General features: G+C 40.9%; 2 protein-coding genes across 2 annotated transcripts in view; both read right to left on the bottom strand.

The window, feature by feature from the left end:
• recql4 (RecQ helicase-like 4) overlaps positions 1–10,904 on the bottom strand; it is a 15,445-nt gene extending 4,541 nt beyond the window's left edge. The window contains exons 1-20 of the mRNA XM_071525105.1: positions 10,802–10,904; positions 9,954–9,987; positions 9,707–9,825; positions 9,205–9,351; positions 8,832–8,998; positions 7,454–8,609; positions 7,218–7,300; positions 6,417–6,516; positions 5,766–5,931; positions 5,009–5,119; positions 4,177–4,344; positions 3,735–3,827; positions 3,357–3,493; positions 3,062–3,145; positions 2,519–2,707; positions 1,853–2,035; positions 1,401–1,596; positions 974–1,167; positions 432–515; positions 73–210 (exon numbers count right to left, since the gene is read on the bottom strand). Of these exons, the coding sequence (XP_071381206.1) occupies positions 73–210; positions 432–515; positions 974–1,167; positions 1,401–1,596; positions 1,853–2,035; positions 2,519–2,707; positions 3,062–3,145; positions 3,357–3,493; positions 3,735–3,827; positions 4,177–4,344; positions 5,009–5,119; positions 5,766–5,931; positions 6,417–6,516; positions 7,218–7,300; positions 7,454–8,609; positions 8,832–8,998; positions 9,205–9,351; positions 9,707–9,825; positions 9,954–9,987; positions 10,802–10,885 (3,633 nt within the window). The 5' untranslated portion in view covers positions 10,886–10,904. The remainder of the gene's footprint in view (positions 1–72; positions 211–431; positions 516–973; positions 1,168–1,400; positions 1,597–1,852; positions 2,036–2,518; positions 2,708–3,061; positions 3,146–3,356; positions 3,494–3,734; positions 3,828–4,176; positions 4,345–5,008; positions 5,120–5,765; positions 5,932–6,416; positions 6,517–7,217; positions 7,301–7,453; positions 8,610–8,831; positions 8,999–9,204; positions 9,352–9,706; positions 9,826–9,953; positions 9,988–10,801) is intronic.
• Positions 10,905–13,896: 2,992 nt separating this feature from the next.
• Positions 13,897–23,726, bottom strand: cndp2 (carnosine dipeptidase 2). The gene is made up of 12 exons (XM_071525103.1): positions 23,502–23,726; positions 21,927–22,004; positions 21,115–21,258; positions 20,468–20,630; positions 18,862–18,950; positions 17,289–17,489; positions 17,008–17,092; positions 16,704–16,864; positions 16,412–16,576; positions 16,028–16,169; positions 14,881–15,028; positions 13,897–14,161 (listed from the first exon to the last, which is right to left on the bottom strand). The coding sequence occupies exons 2-12, from the start codon at positions 21,984–21,986 to the stop codon at positions 14,095–14,097; spliced, it is 1,425 nt and encodes a 474-aa protein (XP_071381204.1). The 5' UTR covers positions 21,987–22,004; positions 23,502–23,726; the 3' UTR covers positions 13,897–14,094.
• Positions 23,727–25,127: the final 1,401 nt, after the last annotated feature.

Here is a 25,127-nt window from a genome sequence, read left to right on the forward strand (position 1 = left end):
CGGAGTTTGGCAAACACACACACATACACACACACACAGACACACACACACGCAGACACAAAGGAAAGTTACCTTGGCAATGTCTTGTTGTTTCTGGTGTATCTGTCGACATTTACATGGAGGGAAGACTTTCTGGACCAGTCTCTTTACTGTGTAGTAATCCACCGTGTCTGCATAGATATGACGACGCAACTCATGGAGGTCCCCGCCCTGCACACACACACACACACACACACACACACACACTTGGTGAATTAATTTATAGCATGAAGTTTTAGTGAGCAAGTTTGCCTGAATCAGTTTACATCAACGGATTGGATTGCATAATAATGTTCACATTTTCCAATCTAGCATTTTTAGGCCAACGTCAGCCTATGGATGCCCAGTATCAGAGCAGTAGCTTCCCAATAGATATGTGGGTAAAGACTCACCTCAGGGTCCAGGAAGAGATGGCAATGGGCCGGTTCTCCGTCTCTCCCTGCCCTCCCAATCTCCTGAACGTAGCTCTCGAAGCTCTGAAAGAACAATTACCAGCATGGGAATTCTGATGTAGATATAGATGATCACTTATGCCATAATAGATAAAAAGACGGATAGATCCTGAATGTCGCTTTGGCAGCTCTGAAACAACTAAAACCTGCATTCAGGTGGTAGAAAATGTTGTAAAATGAATCTTAAACTAATCTTTACTAGAGAGTTTGAGTTACATTTTTAATGTTTGGCTTAACATAGAGTGGAATTTTGGGTGTATTCATATATGTTCTTGACTTGTAGATGGAAAATAAGCTTCCTGGATCTCCTTTATACATGTCTGTCGTATTTTGAGAATGAAATAAATGTCTTCAATCCAATAACTCAACATGTAAACAAAATCAGTCACATTGTTTCAACAGAGGGCGCCTCACTGTGATCACAAATCACGATTTAATGGTGTGAGGAACCACTGCTTTAAATGAACTGCTCCACTACCAACCTTGGGCATGTTGTAGTGAACGATCCCGCGGACGTCTGATTTATCCAGGCCCATGCCGAAGGCCACAGTAGCCACCACGACTCTGAGCTCCCCGCACATGAAGTTGTTCTGGACGCGGCGGCGCTCCGACGCCGACAGGCCGGCGTGGTACGTCTCAGCCTGCCACTTCAACGGTTTACGAATCTTCTTCCGGGCTAAATACAGAAAGAAGTTGTATGAAAAGACGAGTGAGTGAAAGAGAGAGAACCTGCAAATGCCAAGTGGTGCAAGCACTTTATGAGTGATTGTAATACAATAACTTTCCATATCATGCACTCCGTATCATGTTGTAGGTTCAAATCTGGCTCATGACTGATGTTGCCTTTTTGCATGCGACCCCACCCCAAACACATGAGAGTTTTGATAACTTAAAAACATCCCGTCTTACCCATCTCTTTCTTCTTCTGACCTACAGGGTTGCTTTGTGTCTGGCTGCTGATTTGGCTGTTTTCTTTCACCAGCACCCCCTGTAGGCAGGTCCTGAGCAGTGCTGCCACACGAACAGTCTCCTCTCGCCTGGTGCAGTAGACGATGATGGAGTCCAGACAACCAAAACGATCGCCTTTCAACAAGGATACTAAAGCCTAAGAAGAGGGAGAGAGGGAGAGGGAGAGAGAGAGAGAGTTGTACTTATCTCAGCAGAGACCCATGGCGTAGAGGTATGGGAACGAAACAACTAGGGGGGGGCATTGCTGCAGATCGTACAGCTATAAGACCCCCTAAACCCCTTAAACCCCGTCCTACCCACATTTGGGCCCAGCATGTTTTCACTACAGCGTCCTAGGGCCAAACAGATCCAACAAATATGCCTTGTACTGAACAGAAACACACTAATCACACCTGATCCTTGTCTCTGTCCATGGACACAGACAGTTGCAGGTTAGGGGGCACTGCGGCAGATCTGACTGCGATGCCATCCTGATCGCTGATGTCCAGATGGTGAGCTATGTCCAGAGCAGTGGACAGTGTGGCTGTAGCAGTGAGTCCCAGCAAGCAACGCACTCCCAAACGCTCCCTTAGTACCTACAAACACACATACATGTTTGTGTTACTCATCGCTGCTGCATGACGGATTTGAGCTAGCCGACTGGTAGCTGTAGCACCAATGGTGTTGCAGCAATTAGAAGGATATACAGCAATGCAAGTACATGATTGGTTGGAGACAGGCAGTCTGCAACCAAGATTTCACTCAAGATTTCAGCTATCACCTACCATCAGGAGAGAAAAAAATACATGGTTTGTTCACATGAGCTCTACAAAATGAGTAGCAATGACACATTTCCCTGTCACACCTGGAAATCTGTGTAGTTTAAAAGCCGAATCCTCACAGGTGAATTGACAGGCTCCAATTGATAAGAGTGGTAGGTAAAAACAACATGATACTTGTACTGATCCCTGTAGGGAATTTCCTTTCTCACTTGTCACCCTTCCAGGGAGGTCAGAGCATCTCTGGAGATGGATTCAGCATCTTGCTCAAGGACACACAACACACAAACACACACTCACCTTACAGAGCCTGAGGTAGCAGGGTCTGAAGTTGTGTGACCATTCAGAGACACAGTGAGCTTCGTCTATACAGGCGAAAGCCACAGGAGGGAGCTGTTGAGCGGAGGGCAGACAGCCTGAACTTGAGCCGCCTCCACCAACCAGAGCCTCTGGGGAGAGGAGCAACACACACACCTCGCCGGACTTCACCTGGATGAACAGAGGAAGGACAGGACACACTCTGAACTGAAAAATACCAATGACCATGTGAATTCTACTTCAAGTTTCTAGTTGGATTAAGCTTAAGATGTATTAACGGTACTACCACAATGTCTCAATACAGTTTAGAGAATTATGAGGGTGGTGGAGGGTTATGGGAAGGGTGAGCTGAGCTGTAGGGATACCTTTTGAGTCTGGACTTTAAATTTGGTACGGTTTCTGATTCTCTGATATAGACAGGAAGACTGGAAGTGTTGGGGTTCAAAAGGCAGAACTGTGTTTCCTCCATATTCAACAGTTTTGCTGCTCTTGATTGTGGTGATTCCTATACATTGTGTATGTTACCTTTTCTATAGCAGCTTCTCTCTGTTTCATCGTCATGTTGGAGTGAATACAGGCTGCCTTCAGCTTAGCTGGCAGGCCAGACAGCTACACACACACACACACACACACACACACACACACAAAAGCCACATTCAGAACAGAATTTGTTAATTGCATCACTGTTCAAAGTGACAAGTGTCACTTTGAAATGAGAAAGCATATTTTAGCTTTAGCCTTCTTTACTACAGTCAACCATGATAGAGTGTTGGCTGATTTTATAATGAGACAGTGTGTGTGTGTGTGTGTGTGTGTGTACCTGGTCATCCATTAGTGAGACTAGAGGTGAGATGACCAAAGTGATGGATTTCGATCTCTGAGCATACAGATAGGCTGGGAGCTGATAGCACAACGATTTCCCCATTCCTGTTGACAACACTACAAGGGTAGAGAGACCTAGAGAGACAGAGAGAAAGAGAGAGAGAGAAATAGACATACAGATAGGCATAAATATAGACAGACAGAAATACAGACAGACAGGCTGGTAGACAGACAGAGACAGAGACAGAGACAGAGAGAGAGAGAGAGAGAGAGAGAGAGAGAGAGAGAGAGAGAGAGAGAGAGAGAGAGAGAGAGAGAGAGAGAGAGAGAGAGAGAGAGAGAGAGAGAGAGAGACAGTGTGTGTGTGTATACATACCTGACAGTATCCTCATAATGGCTTCCTCCTGTCCTGGTCTAAATGACTGATATCCAAAGTCTTTCAGAGCTGCATACACTTCAGCCGGTGTTGCTACACACACACACACACACACACACACACACACACACACACACACACACACACACACACGCACACACACACACACCAAGTTTATAAATATACATTTTTGCACATGTGTATGTTCACTTTTATTTACCCGGTACTTTATGTATGCTATATACATACAGTAAACATATATAGTGTATGTTGGCCTATATGCATGTAAATGTGTTTGTGTGTCTGTGTATTTCAACATGTGAATAATTATTTGTGTGTTTTACTCAGAACTTTTCTGTCCGATGAGACCTAATGCAGAATTCATTGAGTGTGTGTGTGTGTGTGTGTGTGTGTGTGTGTGTGTGTGTGTGTGCGTGTTTACCCTGGACTTTTCCATCATCTCCCACACTATACAGTGGTTCCATGGGTGGTGGAGGGGCGGGGCGTTCATAGTCAGGACGAATCACATTCAACAACAGCTCGTCTTTATGTTTGCCGTCCACTTCCTTTTCCTGGTGCTGCTGCTCCTCTCTGGCACTGGGAGCAGTCACTGGAACACACAAACACAATAGGATTCACACACACAAACGCATTTGTACACACATGACAAACACAGCCACATAGATACCAGGATTTCAACAAGTTTTTTGTGATACAGCGACCAAAAATGCTTGACTTTGGATTTCTCACAATTTATTATGCAGTTTTAGGTTTTTGTTGCACTAAAATTGAAAGAATTGGCAAAAATCACTAGCCAAGAAAAAATATATAATACTTAAGTGGTACTAAAGAGATGCCAAAAATGGGATTTTTATAATTACCTCCCATTAGGCATCATAATCATTTTCTGTGATAATACGCATATTACTCCATCTCACAGAAACTACTGGAAATACTTTAGTGCTAACCCTTTTTCTATTATTAAATACGGGCTCAAAGTTACAACAAAGTAAACTACTGTGCTTGGATTCCAGTCTTTATAAATATAGCTTTGTTTGGACTGGATCGGAAAATCCGTGGCGTGACTGAGACACAGACACATTTGGGCATGCACACGTCCCATGGACATGAAAACTTATGTAACTTTATTTGTATTGTGATATTTAGCAAAACAGAACAGCAGGTATTAATGTCAGAAACCAACTGAGGAAGGAACTAAGCCAGGAAGTAAAGCAGTGTGCTCATGAAGTAGACAGTAAACTGAACAGACTTACCCAGCGGTTGAGAACGCAGGGTTCCTGTTGCCCTGGCAACCTCCTCCAGGGTGGGCAGCTCAAATGGCTCCTCTACAGCTGGTTGGTCCTCAGACACGGGTGGGGGAGGGGCTACAAAACAGAGGTCAGAGGTAGTTGGTGTTGATCAATACCAAGAATTCAGAATTAATACTCGCGGCCTTTTGTGGAGTGTTCTTCCCCAAGCTAAAGCTGAGGAATATGAATGGGATGAAGTGTGAAGAACTGACAAAAAAAACCACTCTGTGGGAGCAAACCCCTTCTCAGCCCCAAAGTCATGCATTTTTCCACTAACTGAATATTTCATTGATGATAATAACAACAAAATCGATCTAGCAATCTAGCGCATACTACAACTGGTCCAACCGCTGTCTGCTTTAAGTGGTCTGCCAATGCTGACAGTCTGGCTTGGCTTATAGTTTTCAGACACTATAAAAGTGAGATGAATAGTTATTTAGAAAAATGGCCAGTATACTTTCCTCAGTTTTTATTGTTAGGCCAACGTTTTAATCAATCTTGTCACCTCAGATGTGGGTGAATATCTTTAGGGGAAACACATCTTTTTAAATCGGTTCTACATGTCAATCTCTCATGTTGATAAAAAGTTTTCTCTGCCATGTTTTCAAAAAGCTTTGGATGTGTCACATTTATAATGTACCTTAGGGGGATTCCCATTTGTTCTTGTTATCCAAAATGCAAATTAACTCCTTATGTGTGTATGTGCCTCTCTCTCTCTTACCTCGCCCCTTGCAGTCGATGGCCCAGTGTCCTGTTCCTCCACACTTGTAGCAGGTATCACCTTGACGACTGAACCCCCCTCTGAAGCCACCCCTCCTCCCTCTGCCAAAATACCCCCCACCACCACCAAAACGCTCCCCTTTCAGCTGAAACTTCTGCATGTACATCTGAAACACACACAAACACATTCATTATATTTGTGAGTACACTGGTTTATATTCAATTTCTAACCCCTAATTTTAACCATTTTTTATAATAGTCAGATGGTTATTTGGCCTGAAAGTAGTCCAAGAACCAGGTGAAACTGAATTGCATGGTTCAGGTGTCTGGTAATAGGCCAACAAATACATCAAGTTAGCCATCCTTCACAAGGATAACAATGACATGTTTAAATTTTTTCAGCACCATTTTAATTTAGCATAAAACACAGTTGTGAAACAGGGTTGATTTGAAGTATTTGACCAACTAATTATACAACAAATAATTTCATTTTACATTTAAAATTTGGTTTATTAGCCAACACTCTTATCCAGAGCAAGACGGTCTCCCTAATCCCTAACCATTAGTTCTTATGTTTGTCTGACTAATCCTGCATGGGGTGTAAAAATCAACATTCAAACTGTCATTCACATTTCACAAGCACAGAATTTACCTGTTTGCGTAGACCAGCCCCTCTCAGTGCGTAACCTTTGACATGAGACTTCTTCTTCAGATTTATCTTCACAAAGTTACCGTCTGAGCTTTTCGTGTTTCTGTCCAAATAAAACAATGCAATTGCTGTCCAAGTAAATGAACAGTAACTGAGTACCAATCTCAGTACTTTTATTGACACTGATAATATTGGCTATGGTATCAAGAATTGAATTTGAATTTAAAAATATATAATCATAGTACAAAAACCTGTTATAAAAAAAATCTGTTGCACACATAATGTTGTGTTCACAAAGATAAATATTCTACTTAAAGGATGCAACCAATCAGAAACCACTGTAAACAAAATTATCAGTAAATACATTAGGGCTGGGCGATATGGTTGAAATAAATATCATGATAATTATAAGGATTTTTCTCGATATCAATATATATCACAATATGGTTCATGTATCCAAAATCACGTTAACTAATCAAATTAATGTTCATCTCATTGAACCGAATGGTAATGTTAGGTGTGGTGTCAAACACCAATTTTCAAATAATATTCCTACCATACCTCATTTTATCAGAGTTTTTAAGTAAAATTTGCTTGTCATCATCAATTTAGACAGCAGAAATGTGTGTCACGATATTAAAATATCTTCATATCATCACAATATGATTCCACTGAAAGACGATAAACGATAATATTGAATTATCGCCCAGCCCTAAAATACATTTAACACCAAGGTTGTATTTATAAACTCATTTATTGCCATTGTGCACCATTGGGGCTTTGAACAGAAGATTTTGGTCTTACCTGGCTCTGACAGGCTGTGTGTAGTGAGTTCTGTTCACTCCGATCTCCTCGTCCACTTCCCCCAACAAGTTCTCCTGGGGAACCTTGACAGGAATAATAGGGTACTTGATAATAAACACTTTTAATACATTTGTACTTTATAATACAGTATACTAAAAATAATTCTAAGACAGATGGGAGAAAGGTGGGGTGACATGTCACAAATTATATACACTAAAGAATAAAAACTGCCTTACCTTATCTTTTACCCTGGTTTCTTTCTCCTCTTCTCCCTCTCCCTCTCCTTCTTCCTTCTTGGCTCTCCTCTTCCTCCCTCCTTTGTCTGGGTTAGGGTTTACATCAGAGCTTTCCTCCTTCTTTTTGCCATTCCTCCGCTTCTTCTTCACTCCTCCCTCCTCTGTCATCTCTCCTTCTGTGTTCTCCCCCTCTCTCTGCCTCTTCCTCCCTCTCTTCTTTGCACCTTTGGTTTCGGGCAGAGTCTCACTGTCATCTTCTGGTGGTGGAGGCGGCATCGCTCCTCTTTCCATCTCCTCCCCTCCTCCCTCCGTCTCTCTCTCTTCCCTTCCTCCTCTCCCTTTTCTAGTGCGGCGTACAGCAGATTTTGGTGTCTTCAACCCTTCATCTGTTCCCAAGCTTATTACCCATTTTCTTTCTTCCTCTCCTTCCATTTCTCCTTTTCCTTCTGTTCTTCCTCTTTCATCTCCTCCTATTTCTCCTTCCCCTTTTCCTCCTGTTCTTCCTCTTTCATCTCCTCCTATTTCTCCTTCCCCTTTTCCTCCCGCTCCTACTTCTGCTTCCTCTCCCTCTCCTCTTTGTCCACCTCTTCTTTCCAGTTTTTTCTCTTGGTTGCCAGCTCCGGGTTTCTCCCTGTCCTCCACCTCTCCAAATACCTGACACCTTTCCAGCCAGTCTCTGTCCACCAGACTCAGCCTGCTGACAAGAGAGGGCTTGCCTCCAACGCCTATACCTCCTATTCCTCCTCTGAAGCCTCCACGAAATTGTGTGCCTCCTCCTCGCAGGCTCCCCAAAGCTCTGACACCTGCATCCTCAATACCTCCTTGTACAGTTCCTAAAGTTTCAACATTTCCTTTTATTTCTTCTGAAGCTCCTACACCTCCTCCTGAAGTTCCTTTACTACCTGGGGGAGACGGTGTTGGGACTAGGCCAGAGGATGTGGCTGGAGGGTCAGCTAAACTGGAAGCATGGCGATTCCCACAACTAATACTCATACTTATACTATTACCACTATTATTACTGGTGCTACAACTACTGGCAGCATTAGCAGGTTCATCACAAGACTTGCTGGCAGATTTAAATAGTTCAAATGGTTCTTCAGGCTCCAATGGACTGAGAGTCTGTGCAGCCAGAGACACTGGGGAAGTCTTAGCACTTCTGTAAAGAGAAATACAATTACAAGGAAGGGTCACATAAAACCTGAATGGGTAAAATGGGCATTTCTATACAAATTAAGTTTTTAAATGGTCATTTGGCTTGGTAACTTAAGGTGGCTGTAGTACAACTTTGGTCAAGGAAATGAGCATGAAATTCAATGTGAAATACAAAGAACTATGGGACACACAGCTACTATGAAAATACCTTCTTCAATTGAATTACCTTGGTGAGAAGGGGCTGGAGAGAGCCAGGCTGGCCCTGGGTCGGATGGGTGTGGTTGTGAGAGTGCCAGCTGTGGGGCTGTTTGTCTGTCCGGCCTGTCCGTCTTTCCAGGACTTGAGGGGCGTCCGGCCAGGAATCAAAGATTTCTTCAATGAGACCGGTCTCTCCTGGAGAAACAAAAGGAATGATAACAAAAGACAAAAAAATACAAAAAAATAACAAAGAGCTCATTGTAGCTGTGACCATTCTATCTTCTGTCTCCCACCAAAGTGAGTGAGGCTAGGTTGTTTTTAAAAGCACCTTTCTTCTCTCCCTCTCCTACCGAAGTGAGTGTGATCAAGTTGTTTTCAATGGTGCCTTTCTTCTCTCTCACCTTGCCGAGTGTGGCCAGATTGCTTTTGAGCTTCATGCCATAGTACTGGGCAGAGGCCTGAAGGCTGTCTCTGTCCTGGGCGGTCAGACTGGGAGAGGACACCGGCAGCTGACTGCGGTTCAGATGGGCCCCCCAACAATCTGAGTCCTGAGTGGAAAGGCGGTAGGGAGATAAGACAGAGAGGCAGGGAACAAATTAATGGATAGGGTATAGAGGGAGAGAGCGTGGCAGAGAGAGGGAGAGAGAGGGAGAGAGAGGGACTCTACTAACACCATCAGACACATGCGGTAGAAACTAAATTTGAGAGCAGTTGCACAATCAAACAACCTTTGGAGTCGACAGGTTCTGAAGTCGTAGAAGTTCAGTATTTCTCTCCAATTTGGCACAAGACTAACTGGCTAATTTGTTTGTGTTACCATGTCGTGTTGCCCTTGTGTCATTATAAACCTATTCATACACACAAAAACATTTATGAAACAATCACACACACTTTCCCCAGTACCTTCTGGGCTGTATTGGTCTCAGCTGTAGATCTGTGCTGTTCAGTGCGCCCGTTGGTTCCATCGGTACTGCCGCTGTTCTCTTTGGCTTGCTTCAAACTGCGGTACTCCTTATACAGCTCTGCAATGCAAACATACAATGTTATGTTCCTGTATCCATAAAATGATCATTTATGTTACAGAAGTTCTAGGTACAGAGGTGGTTAGGGTTAGGGTTTATCTATGTTATAATTTATGAACTGTACTCACTCTTAGTCTCTTCTGGGGCTTGGTCAATGTCATCCTGAAAGAGAAAGAACATTGTAATATTAAAATTGTCTTAATAAAAATGGGAACAAACTGACAGTAAGCTGTCCTTTGCATTTGCATGTGTGTCCTGTCGACAGAGTAAACAGAAAAAGAATGAAAAAGAAGAGTACAATAATATAAAATAGAAAATATACATTTTTATTGTATATATAAGTAATCAAAAAAGATGTGAAGACAATGAAAGGTCAGTAGAGTGTGCAGCAGTTTAACAAGAAGCGCATTCATCAGCCTGCCTTATTCAATGATGGGTGGACAGGTCCAAAAGAAGGATTTCCTATGTTTATTAAACTCTTAGATGGCCCACCTAAGTGTTTTCCTAGGCATTTTTTCCAGGAACTGTAAAATGCATTACACTGGATCTTGTTTCCTTACATATCAAGTGTCATTTAAATCCATTACTGCTTCAGAATAGGTTCCAGTAGCCGTATATTTGAGGTTGTTGTGTGAGATTTTTCAAACTCCCATCCCCACACAAAATCCACCACCTGGCAGTGGCAGCTTCACCATCTGAGCCTCTGCAGAAGCTGGGAACACCCTGAGCTGCATGAAGTAGACAGGACTACTCTCAGAGAATAGGCTACAGCTAGCTTGCATAGTACATGGCCATATATAAGACTATAGCCATGTACTGTTGTTTTGAAATGGCTCATATAAATGATGTTCCCTTTAGACTAGACTAGAATAGCACTAACGTCAATAATCTTCTGTTTCTGTTGTTCCAAGTGATGCTAACGCTGTCCTACACTTGTTGCTAGGTAACTGTCGTTAGTCGGGCTAATGTTAATCACCTTGTTGGGTTTCCTTTGGTGTTGTTGGACAAACCCCTGCTCCCAGTTTTTCAGAAGAATCTTGACTTCATTGTAGCGATCCATGACTGCAACGTCGCTCCTCTCCTCTCTCTTAATTCATTAATTCATTAATTCATATCGATTCATTCAGCTGGTCCCTCTTCACTTTGGCAGTTTCACTCATTCAGTTGTATTCCTGACGTAACGCTGGACTGGTTCGTATGTTGCTGAATTTGGTGGCGAATCTTTTTAATTCCCTAATTTAGTAGCCAGGAGTTAGTTTAGCTGCTGCTGCCGCTTCTTCTTCTGATAAAAGTTAATTTAGCTAGGCGACCAGCTTACATTTCTAGTGTGTAACAACAACGTTGACGGGTACTGCAGGACTTCCGCAGTGTGTTGTTTACGATTTTCGCGCGCTGCAGAAATGGCAGTCAGTGTTGCCAGGTTCTGTCTTCTATCCCCCTATCCGGCTGTGTAAAGAAAGCATACAACCACAGAATTTGAATGGATAGAATCCCCCAATACGGTATTTCAGCTAGCTTTTGGGGATCTATCAAGAAGACTTGCCCTTTCTGTCAGGGCATCTTGATTTGTGCCCAAAAAATATGCTCTCACTGTAAGGAGCAACCACAAAAGCAGCGACTGAAAAAAAAGGCTACAAAATTTGATTCCAAGCGAGAGGAGCGGGTATTTGGATGAAAGAAAAACCAAAACATTGCATCCGTAAAGCATGAAGCCATTCCTCTACCTCCTATGCTACTGCCACCTTTACCTTTGAATCTCTTCCTTGGTTATATAATTGCATTTTGAATATTTGAAACGGAAAATGCTGACAATGCTAATTTAAATTTCTGCTGATATATACATGATGTATATACAACTGTTTTTGCCATCATGTTACTTGCTTTATGCTGTCTTAACCCATAAATCTGTCATTTCTGTTGACATGATTTCTGGTCAGCAATTCTCTGTTTATCAGAACTAATTTATTGAGACATGACAGACAATGCAGTAGAACAACACTAGAACATGTTTTTTCATGGAGTTGATGTTATAGTATCACAATTACTCTGACTATTCAGAATAAATCTTGAAAGTGTCTGTTGATTATCTAGTCGCACACAGTTGCACATAACTATTTAGTCTACAAACCTTTGCCCAAAATTTAGCAGAAAACTACCAGTGTAGTCAAACCAAAAGATTTTCAGCTTTCAGGCTTGTACAAAGGCTACCTGCAACCTAAAGCTAGGCGACCCCTGAGTAGCATTAAAATTGATGTAGACATGAATATTATATATTTTATATTTATTATACTTTGTCAGTGTTTTATACACCTTGTTACTTTCTTTGCTGCTTTTAACATTGTTTGCTTATGTACAACACAAAATACATAAACATAATTTTGTCACTGCAGCTTGAGAAACTCCAAGCTGTGCTTCTTGTCCTTGGCAAGGTGACCAAAGCAGGATCACACAGATGTGAAATTTTAACCCCTTGCTGCAGCCTGACTCAATATACCAAGGATTATCTACAAAAGATAGGCTCACTTTATGAATACCTCTGTGAAGGTAAGATTAGGTTAGATTAAGATTTACTTTACTTCACTTTACTTAATCACAATTAACAAAGCTTATGGTTTACTAATTCTAGCGAACAGTTTTGTCTACTACAGAGAGAGAGAAAGACTGATGACCAAAAACAAAATGGCATAAGAAATCCAGGTCCAGGCACTCAAGGAGGTTTGAAAAATGTAAAAGGCCTTTAATTCAATGGGCTAGAACCAAAAACACCTGGGTATTTTTAATGATGCCATTTTGTTTTTGGTCATCAGTCTTCCTCTCTCTCTGAAGTATTCCCTTCCATGAGCACCGGCGGTTTGAGGGACACCAGCGCTCCTGCTACCTTTCTCTCTCAGTTTTGTCTACTGGTTTTGTTTACTAGAAATAACATGGGCATAGTGTTGTTATCCATCACCCCAGTCAACTCTGTGCGATTCAGGCACCCTACTCCAAGTGTGAATATGAAGTACAGATTTGGAAATCCCTAAATGAGACCAGTCCTACAGCATCTTTTCACAACACGGTAGCCAGTCATTGAGCCACAGAAACTGTTTGTGAACAATGTAGTGTGAAACAGTGTCTTTGAATCAATGAGAAACGTGATGATTCAATCAGTAAGAACCGTGTGGTTTAGAAGAAACAAATTCCTTGATTGCTCCAGCTCTACTGGCAAACAAACATTTTAGTATTTGAGTGGTGAGGCTGTCTGATTGTAGCCTGCTCAAAAGGAGTCAAACACAATAAGTAAAACAAATAAAAAATAAGGTGTATATTTTCAAAACTATGCAAACAAAATAGATTATGATAATTGATAATGACACAGAGATGATTAGGATACACACAGTAGTTTATGTTATGATGTAGCCAAAATGACTGAATTTTCTCTAACATGACTTGAAATTGTTAAATAATCACAATTATTTAGGCGGAGGAATGCAATATGAATTAGTCAGTCAGTCAATTAGTTAGTAAAATTACATATATAATTTCTCTAGAATTTCCCATGTTTGGTCAAAAGAGGCGTTTACAACCCATGTACACATGCACTCACTGCCTTTTCTGTGTATCTGCGATGGAGATCAATCTGCCTGATAGTCATGTGATTCAAAAAGTTAAAATAAATATTCTAAAAGTGAAAGTACAGGTGGGGTTTAATTAAAAATTGAGGCTTTGAAATTCAGAAGCATCATTCATATCACTTGTTGAAATTTGTTATAATATCTGCATGCAACATTTGCATAGGCCTATTGCGTTTGTGTCAAAAAAACACAAAAGCTACCACTTTGTGCCAATTTCCATGCGTTATTCCACTCTTAGTTTGTTACTGTGCCAGTCTTAATCACAGACCAAGTGGGCTGTTTAAATAGCTAGATTAATGAAAGAATAGGTATTAGGGTTTAGATAAACCAGGTGCTACAAGCAGCTTTGGCAGTAATTACAGCTTCAAGTCTTCTTGGATACGCCTGTATCAGCCGAGCAGTGTGGAAGTCTACGGCAAGATATTGTGGAGTGCATTACAACAACATCACCACGGTGTTTTTGTAATATCTAATAAGGCTTTATTGAAAAAGGAAAAACATTAACAAAGGAAAACACACTGTTTTATTATGAGGAAGCAGTCTATATAACTGTATGTTTGTGTGTAGCAAATCAAACTGCCAAGTGTGTGGCTCTGGAATAGATGGCTCTGAAGGTGACGGTAAGCATGTTTCATGTTTATTGTGAGTGGTCGATTCATTCCAGCTGGGAAACCTCATGGAAGTACGCACCCAGCATCTTGATCCCTTGAATGTAGTTGGATCTGAAAATGGAGAAAATAAATTATGGCTGACTGACACTGGTTAAGGCTTGAGTTTTAGCACAAGGAATTTTCACCAGAACCATCCAATCAGTCATAAAGTGAAGTGGCAAACACAAATTAGTTTGGCAGTACTCAACATTTCAAGCTGTGGCATGTCACAGACATTTTACCTTTAGTGGTGGGAAAGTTGCAAACAAGGAATTATGTTGGCCAGTATAATTTTTGTTGATAGTTCATGTACCAATTCCCAAAAAAATAACATGACATGTCAAAGTGTCAGACAGCAGTTAATAATGCAAAGATGTCTTTTTCCAGTTTTAACCCTTAAGGTCCTGTGCAATACAAGACTCTTGTTAGCCCTTCTCCCAGTTATGTTCTTGAAGCCTCCCCAGAGGAATTCGGGCAATTGTTTTAGCATTTTTCACAAAAAAAAAAAAAAAAAAAATATGAAACTTGCTGCATCTGTCAAGCACTTCTCTGTCATTTTGAGGAGTTCTGCTGTACTGAGCTGTTGAACCCATTCATTTGGCCCTGCTTTGGCCCTGCTGAAACAGGTTTCTTACTAAACCTGTTTGAGCTATCCTGTCAAGTGGTTTGGTCCTATTATAAACCTATCATTAAAAATGCTTTAGCCACTGGCACTTTCCCTTTCACTTTCTAGGTTGAAACACCGCGGTTCAGGTAGAAAAGGGTAAATGAAAGAAGGCGCTGCGGTATACCTGTTGAGTTTCTCGTTCTGAGAGTGAGCTCCATCGTCAGAGGAGCCGACTGGCAGCAGCATGACGTTACGTCCTGTGGCCTCCTGGAAGGTCAGGGTGACTGGAATGCTGCCGCCCTCGCGTGTCAGGTCCGGCTCCACACCGAAGACTACCGGCCAGCGAGGAGGAGACAGAGGAGGAACAGCCAATATGAGTTAAAATAAAAGGTCAAGACTAAAGAAAATCTACAATGCGTCCTATTTGCATAGCTGTATCCATCCCCTCTTTCTTTAACAGTGATCGCTGAATAAAGTAATGTGATGAACACATTTCAGTGTTTCCTCTGTATTCATTCAGCAGTGGTGCAACACCGCTAGGGCTGAGCAATATATCGTTATTATATCGATATCGTGATATGAGACTAGATATCGTCTTAGATTTTGGATATCGTAATATCGTGATATGGCATAAGTGTTGTCTTTTCCTGGTTTTAAAGGCTGCATTACAGTAAAGTGATGTCATTTTCTGAACTTACCAGACTGTTCTAGCTGTTCTATTATTTTTCCTTTACCCACTTAGTCATTATATCCACATTACTGATGATTATTTATCAAAAATCTCATTGTGTAAATATTTTGTGAAAGCACCAATAGTCATCCCTACAATATTGTCGCAATATCGGTATCGAGGTATTTGGTCAAAAATATTGTGATATTTGATTTTGTCCATATCATCCAGCCCTACTTACAACTGAACATTTAGCCCACTTTGTAGAAAATACCAAGATATATATTGTGTATCGCCATTCAGCCTAAAAATACCGAGATGTGATTTTTGGTCCATATCGCCCAGCCCTAAACACCGCAGTAACAAAATTAACACTACTGCTAGAGAAAATGGGAATTTGAAATAACCATGTAATTTAGCTGAATTTTGTACTAAAACATAAAAAGGTACAACTCTGTGTACAATTAATGTGTTTATTATGATAAAATATCCAAAGCAAAACACTTCTAGCATTGCAACCTGCACTAGAGCCATAATTGCCACCAAAACAGTGACGGATAAGGAACCAAAACAAGAAACTACCCCCAAGCACCACCGATGAAGCGAAATGACAGGGGAAACACTGCTTTTCTATCGCTCTTCTGTCTCGCAGCCTCTGTACCTGTCTTCATGGCCTTTCGACCAGCCATGTAGTGCGGGTGGTTGAAGTCGGAGACCCAGGCCTTGGCTCCATGCCCCATGTTAACCTTTAGTTTGTTGGGGCTTTCCAGTTCAGCAAACTTCTTCTGCAGATGACCGACAACCTTGATAAAACAATAAAAAAACAACATCATTAGTAAAAACAAAGCACCAAACAACTATTGTAATAACAATTGTATTATTTGAGAGGACAAATATGAGATATTTTGACATTTAAACCAAGCCATTTCTGTCAGTGGAGATCAATGGACGACAATGTTAATTCTATGTGTTACTTTCTATGTATTTATTCTAATTTACATTCTATCAATATGCATGGTGAATGTTAGACATTTCAAAGGCATACCTGCTTCTCCACAACTTCGGGGTCCATGTCAGGGACCAGTCGGATGGAGAACTTGCCGATGACCTTGCGGGGGATAACAGTCTTGGCCCCTCCATCGGAGAAAGCCCCCTCGATGCCATGCAGAGAGAGAGATGGGTACCTCCAGCGGTGCATCAGGATTTGCTCCTACAGACCAAATAAACAACAAAAACCCTGATTTAATGGCTAATTATCACGACAGTAATCCAGAAAGGTGCAACACATTTCTATCTCCCAGTGATGTAAACAACAGAAATCAATTCTGACTCCTTGCCTTGGAGTCATGCAGGAGCTTTCCGACCCCAACGTCTTTGCAGTACTCCTCCAAGTCAAAATCTATTTTGTCATAGAGGCCTTTTTCCTCTTCTGTGACAGGAGCCACATCGCTGTACACCCCAGGAACCAAGATCTTCCCCCTCTTGTCCACCAAGGAGCCTGTTTGGGTAGACAAAGACACAAGGTTAAATCTCCCCTAAAACGCTAAGTGGAACTTAGCGTGTTGTCACCAGTATTCACCTTTAAGACTGCATTCAAATGTGTTTTCATGAGACTATAATTCAATCAATGGCTCAACTTGCCCATAAGTGCAATGAGGTCGGTCATGGCTTCGTGAACGGAGCCACCAAACACCCCCGAGTGTAGATCCTTGTCACCGCACTCCAGCTAGGATTTAAAACTACATTTTAACATACCATATAAAAACGGAAAGCTAGAGTAGATCAGTGTTATGCTGAAATATTGCATTACAGTAGGCAGTAGTAAAAAAAAAAAACACCACTTGTCATTCCTATTAATTACATCCACCCAGTTTCAAGCCAAGCCAAGCCAAAATTTAAGCAGCACTACAACCAGACTTCACCTCGATGAAGAAGTAGCAGATCCCTCTCAGGCCGTAAGTGATGCAGGGTTTGGTCTTGCCCAGCCAATAGTTGTCGGAGATGCAGACATAGTCTACGTCTTTTAAGAAGGTGTCTTTACGAGAGAAGATCAGCTCATCCAGGCCCTCGGATCCAGACTCCTCCATCCCCTCGAAGCAGAACTTGATGTTGATGGGAAGCTCCTGCTCCGTGAAGAAAAGGGTGAAAAAGGAAAAATGTGTGAAAAATGACAAGGCCACACTATGCCAAATAAACTCACACACTAGATATGCAAGCAGTATGAAAATGTATTTTAGTAGTGCCAAGCTAAAAGGTAAAAAAGTGGAAAATAAAGGGCAGAAGCTAAATAATGAGGGGAGGGAAACCACTTGTAATGCAGAAAATAAGAAACTTTCAAGTTTAACATCACATAGAGAAATCACTGCAGCCTGAAGAGTATTGAGTATTGATTCAAAACCCATTGCCAAGTGGTTTCTCTCCTCTCATTATTTTGATCAGTACCAGGCTAAAATACAAGGTCACCAGTTTCAATCTCTGAACTGACTGAGAAAATCCGGTCAACAAGAAAGTGAAAGCGAAATTTTCCAAACAGTCCAGCAACAAAATAGATTCCCCAATGTTCTGGGGCAGCCGCACTGTGCCCAATATCTATAATACTTAGGCTGCTTTATTTTAAGTCATTTTATTATAGAGGATTTATAATCAACAAAAATCAGCTAAAGTTGTACATTCCAGTCTTGAGCAGGATGATTTTGAGGCTGGACTGATAACTTTAAATCCTTGGATATTTATTCTCATTTAACAGGAGTGAAACAAGTCACACTTGAAATTAAATGCTAAAGTTTACATTATGGAGAAAAATAATTGTGGATGAAACAAGCAGATATTTGGGTAATACCGTACCAGTAAGGTCATTAAAATGTTGTAATTTGAGAAACAAACAAAACCAATTTGTGCTGAAAAGTCCATCTCTTTTTTTTTTTTTTTTTTTTTAAATCACTGCTACTTACTTTACTGCATCATTAATGATTATATGTTTTGCCAGGTCAGAGGTCAGGGTCAGCTAGGCTAGGGATTCAAAGTCTTGCTCAAGCACGGTCTCCTTTAACATATATCTCATAGTATAGCAGACATCTGTTTTTGACTGGTCATTATTCAGCATTTGAATTTCTCCTCGACCAAATGGTTTCAGTGTTATATCATTGTCTGTTTTAGGGAAAAATAAAGCCGGTTCAAACCAAGGAGCAGGTGAGGTAACTTGGCTCAATCATTAAATCTTGGAGACGATAAGAAACGCCGCCAAGATTTAATGACTGCAGCTACTTTACCCAGAGACCTTTGACCACCTGTCCTGCTGACGACACTGACGCGATCAAAAAGCAAATCAGCATTGTACTTTAACACACAGTTTTGGCAGATGGAATGATGAGTTTCCAAAATGCTTCATATCCATTTTGTAAAAAGTAATTCACTGTGGGCTTCTCCAGTGACTTGTTCATCGCCTTTAGTTCTAGACTAAGTAAAAGTAGAAACAAACTCTGGTGGGAACTTTACCTGCTGGATCTTCTGGTAGGCCTCAATGCAATTAAACCAGGCCAACACCGGACCCTTGTCATCGGTCGAACCTCTTCCATAGAGCTTGCCTGCAAACAGAGAGGAGCAATCAATCTCTGTATGTGACTAAGTGTCAATACTCAGTCAATACAATGCAGTCACATTTTTTCGAATAACATTTCACATAGGGAACTACGCCGGTCTCAACACATCTAAAACTCCCTACTCAAGCAACCGGCTTGTAAAACATGACAAGCAGGAACTGAGCTAAACAGAAATGAATGAGACAGGAGGAGGAGAATATGGAACTTTCTGTCAGCTGACTGTCACCAGAAAATACATGAGACAATTCATGCGCCAGCAAAAAAGGGAAAGAGGTAAAAAGTTGTGCTATATCTGACACAGTAAACCAAACTTGATGTCACCACAAGTGAACTTGCACACAAAGCCAAATGTGTGTAGCTGTGAGTAATGTGACAGAATTTATTAGAGCCATAATTTCTTTTATTTGCCAATTACAACAGTGGACCAGGAATTTGACCTGTTTAACTGATGCAGACACATTAGAAAAAAGTTATAAACTTAACAGTAATCTAGTATTCCATGGGATCATAATCATGAGTAGGTTGAACAGAATAGGATCAACTTGAGAATGCTGTGCAAAACCAAACAAGGGTCTGCTGGTGCAGTCAAGTCACAGGTGTGCAAAGTAAAACTAGGTTGATAAATAGCAAAAGACACCAAAATAACAGATATGTAAAATAAAGGTGTCCAAAAAGACTGAATAGCTTATATCATTGTGCAATGTACTAACTAAAAAATTTTTCACTTGGGCCCTTTTGTTTTCTGAAAATCGTATCCATCACTGATTCTGGAAAATAGCTACAGTACAGTTTCCCCTTGACCTGTAAACCACACAGATAAGACGTGACTGAGAACAGCAACTAGAATGGACTTTGGAAATAAGTAACAAACTAAGATATGATCAGGACTATTTGATAAATGCTCAAAGAGCATTTGGACAACATACTACACATAAGCAATGATGAAACAACTTAAAAAAAAAAAACTTCTCTGCTCAACCAAGAAGTATGGGTAAACTGAAATGTTGCTGGTGTTAGTTTTGCTCGGCTCAACTCAACATAGTTCATTCAGACATCTCCAAATTCAATTCAAGATTCTATGTCCAAGCACTACTTTGCCATTTTTAAAGGTCATGATACAAAATTAGCTATTCCATGTTGTTCAGTAGTTTGGTACCTAATCAATGAAACTGTATTTTCCTCTCAAACTGCTCACTCTGTTTCTGGCAAGGCCTCCATCAGGTCTTTTCTACAAGCCTATATCTGAGTGAGATGTGACAGCAAAATGTCAACCTGCCAAATCACAGATCAGAGACACTGTAAACATTAGAGTGAAAATAGAAAAACCTTAAGTGAATCTGGCTATTTAGCACTACTCCACCCATACAACATTCCAGTCACTCTCAGTACATTCCGATCAATGTGAACAATTTCTATTTACCGTTCAACCTTACCCAACTCGCTGTTTCATAACTACACAGCCTCAGGTTATTCTGGACAGAATCAAAGAGATTTGCTCTCACCATCTTTCTCCACCAGAGTAAAAGGCTCTGTGTCCCAGCCGTCATCGATACTGGCTGGCTGGACATCAAGGTGACCGTAGATACACACCGTCTTCTTGCCCGGGTCCGACCCCAGACGTCCCAGAACAATAGGCGGCAGGGGGATCTCTTCTCCAGAGGGAAGCTGCATGGCCAATCATTATAATAACTTTAAGTAGCTATATTTGTAGGATACGTTTCTCAAAGTTGCATAGTGCTTTAAAATAAAAAGTGAAAGGAATGAATGAGCTATAACAAAGGGATGCGCTTCTGGCTCTATTAGCGCTGACTCAGCAGAACAGAAATAGCACAAGACTGTATAAAGGTAATATTATCATAACGATACAAATATACATACAAAAATCAACACAGTATTCTAGAAAGCCCGCTCAACATTAAGGAAAACAACAGGCTAGGTTTGACGTTTGGCAACATGAAAGCCAAGAAAAAGCAATAAATTAATCATGGTGAGAAATAGGGAAACAGCGTACCTCTAAATGTAATGGCAGAAACTATGCTAGATTGACAATTTACTAAGAATTTTGAGTGTCATCTTACACATAAAACAGATGCAAAACCTGAAATCACACATACACACACACACACACACTCTACACTTGCATTCTGACCTTCTGCTTGCCGATGTCCACCATCTCCACCGTGCCCCCCAGCCTCTCGATGTCCTTGGCTGCCATCTCCATCATCTTCTTGATCTCTCCGCGCTTTTCGGGCCAAGCCGACACACTCGGGACCGCCACCCATTGGGCGAGGCGCTGGGCAAGACGGAAAACAGGAACGATTCAGAGCAGCATTCACATCTTCTATGAAAATGCGATTTCTATTTCACACAACTTGAGTTTTGGGGGTTTTAATGCGCTCATGTAGCTGAAGTTTCATTCAAGCTGTGACAGTTTGTGTGTTACCACATCAGGTCACAAAGTGTAACTATAACTACAGTTATCACAGTTATGCTGCTCACGTGATTTCATTAGCTCCAGTGGGTCTACATTGGCTTGTGATGTCAAAAGGATTGTGCAACAAACTCAAACAATACTGCAGTCAAACATAGTAATGGATACGTTAGAATAGGGATGGGTGATAATTCAATATTATTGTTTATCGTCTTTCAGTGGAATCATACAGTGATATGTTGATTTTGGGATATCGTGACACATAATTATGCTGTCTAAATTGATGATAACAAGCAAATTGTATTCAAATGACAAAATGTGGTATGAAACATTATTCAAATATTATTTGAAAATTTCAGTTTTGTCACACCTATCATTACCATTCAGTTCCATGGCATGAACATCAATTTCATTATTTAAGAAGTGATTTTGCATATGTCAATACTGAATCAATATTGAAAAAAATCCTTATGATTATCGCAGTATTGATTTCAACCATATTGCTCAGCCCTATATCAGATTCAACTTACCTCAACGTAGAGCTCCTGGTGTTCGTCCACATACTTGAAAAGCGCTGAAAGATGGGCCATCTTTGCCAGCAGCAGCAGCTGTGGGTTCAACAGGCAGAATGGTGTGAGACTCTGCCCTTCTCTCCATGCTATCTAATGCGAGGACAAAGACCACGCCCTCCGCCAAACCTGCTGACAACAGTGTCCTGACTTCCTCTATCATGCATGCCTGTGGTCAGAGTGCTGCAGAAGCTCAGCTTGTTTCATATCAAGAAATACACAGTGCCACTGCTGACAGGCCAATTACTTTGTGCTGTCAGCTTCCGACAATACTACACAAAGACTAGTAAAGGTCCATTTTCCGAAGTACCACCTGAAAGCAGCTGACATGTTAGTCAACAATGATGGTGATAAACGTATTTGGGTGTCTTCTAGACAGATAAGTCTAATTCTTTGAGCAGTGTTTGGTCGCTATATTGCATTGAGTCCAATTTGTGACGCATTTTGTATGTCTTCCCATTTCTGTGTCCCATCTTCTCTGTCTCTCTTCAGCATAAAGTTTCTAATGAAGCAGGAATGCAAGAAATAATGTTAACAAAACTAACACACTGACTCCCTACCAGCTCCAATTGTGCTGTTTTGTAGCTGGACCTGATGAATTGAAAAGAGAGTTTTATGGGGATTACAGAGTGCTATGGGGATCAATAGAGTATCACATTATGACTATTATTATTATTACATATTAAAATAACATTCTTGTTATTTCTGCCACTGTTACCACAATAACATAATTGCTAGTTCTGAGAGAAAAAATGTCAGGGTTTTTTTTTTATGATAAGCAGTGTGGGAATTCCCATTCAAATTGTTATGAGATATCAGAATTTGGCAGGTCAAAGCCATGGTTGACTTTATGGGCATCAGCTGGGTATGGCAAAGTGTGGCACTTCCCATACCTTGACTACACAGCATACATTGCCCATATAATATCTTGTCACTCATTCATCAGAAATTATGCCAATTTGGAAATTTTGGTGGTAAATTAGATGCAGAAACGTTTCCATGCATAAGGATTGAGTGCATTCACGATTCGCCCCTGGTTGACTTGCTGATTTTTTAAACATATCACAATTAATTCATTGCATGACTTAGTCACAGGATGAAAGGTCTCTGTTAATATTACATAACTTATATCATGGTGTGCCTGTAAAAGGGTTCAGAAGGAATCATATTCAGACATGAGAGACACATCCACTCACATAAACTTGATTAGTACGAGAATATAAGTAACCCAATTAGCTAGGCAGGTAGGCCTAATTTATTATTTTATTGTTAGTCAGAGCTTAATAAAAATCTCTCTCTCTCTCTCTCTCTCTCTACACCAGTAAGTTAGATACATGTCTGTAGCATCTTGCTATATCTAGCTAGCTGTAAAGGAACGACAGATAGCTGAGTGTGTTGGTAACCACTCTGTCTGTATGCTGGGAAACTAATCTGGATGACAGCGGTCCACATTTCCAACAATAAAGATAGCTTGTTTGCCGACTTTTACACCGAAAGACGAGTAACATCACAACAAAGGGCATCTTGCAAACTCACTTCGTGTTATTTCCACACAGCCGATTTCCACATGTGACTCTCTCTCCTGACCGGCACTTCCTGGTTTTCCTGTCAGACCGGCAGCTCCGTCAGTCAAACGTTAACAAATATGAGCTGCGTTTCGCCGATCCCGTTTAGTAACTTTAGTGAACCTTGTAATGAAATGGAACCGAGAGACGATACCAGGAGTGAAACAAAGTAGCGGATTGCATGTATTTATCGCGCAAAGAATTGTGGGAGTTGTGACAGATGACCCCGATCTGACTGGGGAGGAGAAGAGGCTGTCATCACACTCTGAGTTAAAGTGAAACTTATAGTATAATACAATTGTCGTCATCGAAATATCTTTGTTTCTCTTTCTGTGCAGGACCAAACAATGTGACTTGATTCAGAGAGAAACAAAATGCACCCATGCCAGGAGTTATGTCACACAGATGTCAAAACGAAAACAAAACGGGAGAAATAATTCACTGAAATGTTGACTTTTGCCATTTTATTTTACATCTGTTAATATGAACAAAAAAAAGAAAATATGTATATCGCAATTCTTGCTATTTTAAGGTAGTTTTGCCCTTTATACCTATGCCTTTGTTACATGTTCCATTCCCTTACTTTGTTTTGCTTCTGCTTGTTTCATGTTATATGAAATTGAAATGAATTGCCTACCTTGTATTGTATACTATGGCTTTGCAATTAATTATTCACTGAATGAAATACTCACTGTAGTCCTGAAAATTAGAACTTATATAGCTAAATTACAATACTTAAGTAACTTTTATATAGGTCAGTGATTCATCTGATGGAGTTTGTGGGTCCTCTTGTCTTCAAACAAACCACTAGGATCCCATCTTCAGGCCCTGTCCAAGGCCTTTGTTTCTTCAGATGCTCCTCTCTGAAATGGCTGTGCTATTTCACATTTTACAACACCATTCTCATGTACAATGCAGGACTGAATGATCTTCCAGAAAAATGTTTTGGGGCCAGAAGCACTGAAATGCATGTTTTAAACCTGTACCTTAAATCTTGATGAAAATATTGTCAATTGATTGAGAGCTACATCTGCCTTGCAGCTTCCCAGTAAGGACCAATAGACAAAATAAAGCCAACCTGCTAGAGTTCCAGGCCAGTAGCACAGTTTGCTATATAGCAATTAACTAATTTCCTAACTGCCAAGTCCAAGTTGTTGGGTACAGACAGCATTATATTGTTGATTTTGTCCCAAGTGATGCATGTCAGGCCATAACACAAGAACTTGTCTTCTGCATTTTCTGAACTGCAACCAGTTGTCGTCCTGTAGGTCAAACCTTGTGACCCAAGCCACTAGGCCCGACCGCTGCATCATCCATAGACAGGAACGGCTTCTACACTTGATTGTTCAGGGGTTTTCTTGACCAAGTAGCCATTTGTTGATATTAGACAACCACCTCAACGTGAACTAGTGTTGGTCCAATAGTTCAGAACATACCAAGGTCTATTTGCATCTAACCAGTTCATATCCCCCTGACTGGAACCTCCAATTCAACCTTAAGGATCTTCAATAGTAATGCATGTGTTGTTAACAAAGACTTCAAGATAAAGTTTTTGAATAAAAATTTATTTTCATATACAAGCATTTACAAGTCTGGA

The sequence above is a fragment of the Centroberyx affinis genome, unplaced genomic scaffold (genome assembly GCF_046629955.1).
Source record: "Centroberyx affinis isolate AG114_WGS23_722 - 3 ecotype Tasmania unplaced genomic scaffold, CSIRO-AGI_Caff_v1 ptg001267l_1, whole genome shotgun sequence".
NCBI lineage: Eukaryota > Metazoa > Chordata > Actinopteri > Beryciformes > Berycidae > Centroberyx > Centroberyx affinis.

Coding starts and splice junctions, on each gene's coding strand:
- cndp2 (XM_071525103.1), bottom strand. CDS start 21,986: ATGGCCCATCTTTCAGCGCTTTTCAAGTATGTGGACGAACACCAGGAG. Junction 21,259..21,926: donor ACCAGGAGCTCTACGTTGAG/GTAAGTTGAATC, acceptor CGTCTTGCCCAG/CGCCTCGCCCAATGGGTGGC. Junction 17,093..17,288: donor TCTGCTACTTCTTCATCGAG/GTGAAGTCTGGT, acceptor TTTAAATCCTAG/CTGGAGTGCGGTGACAAGGA.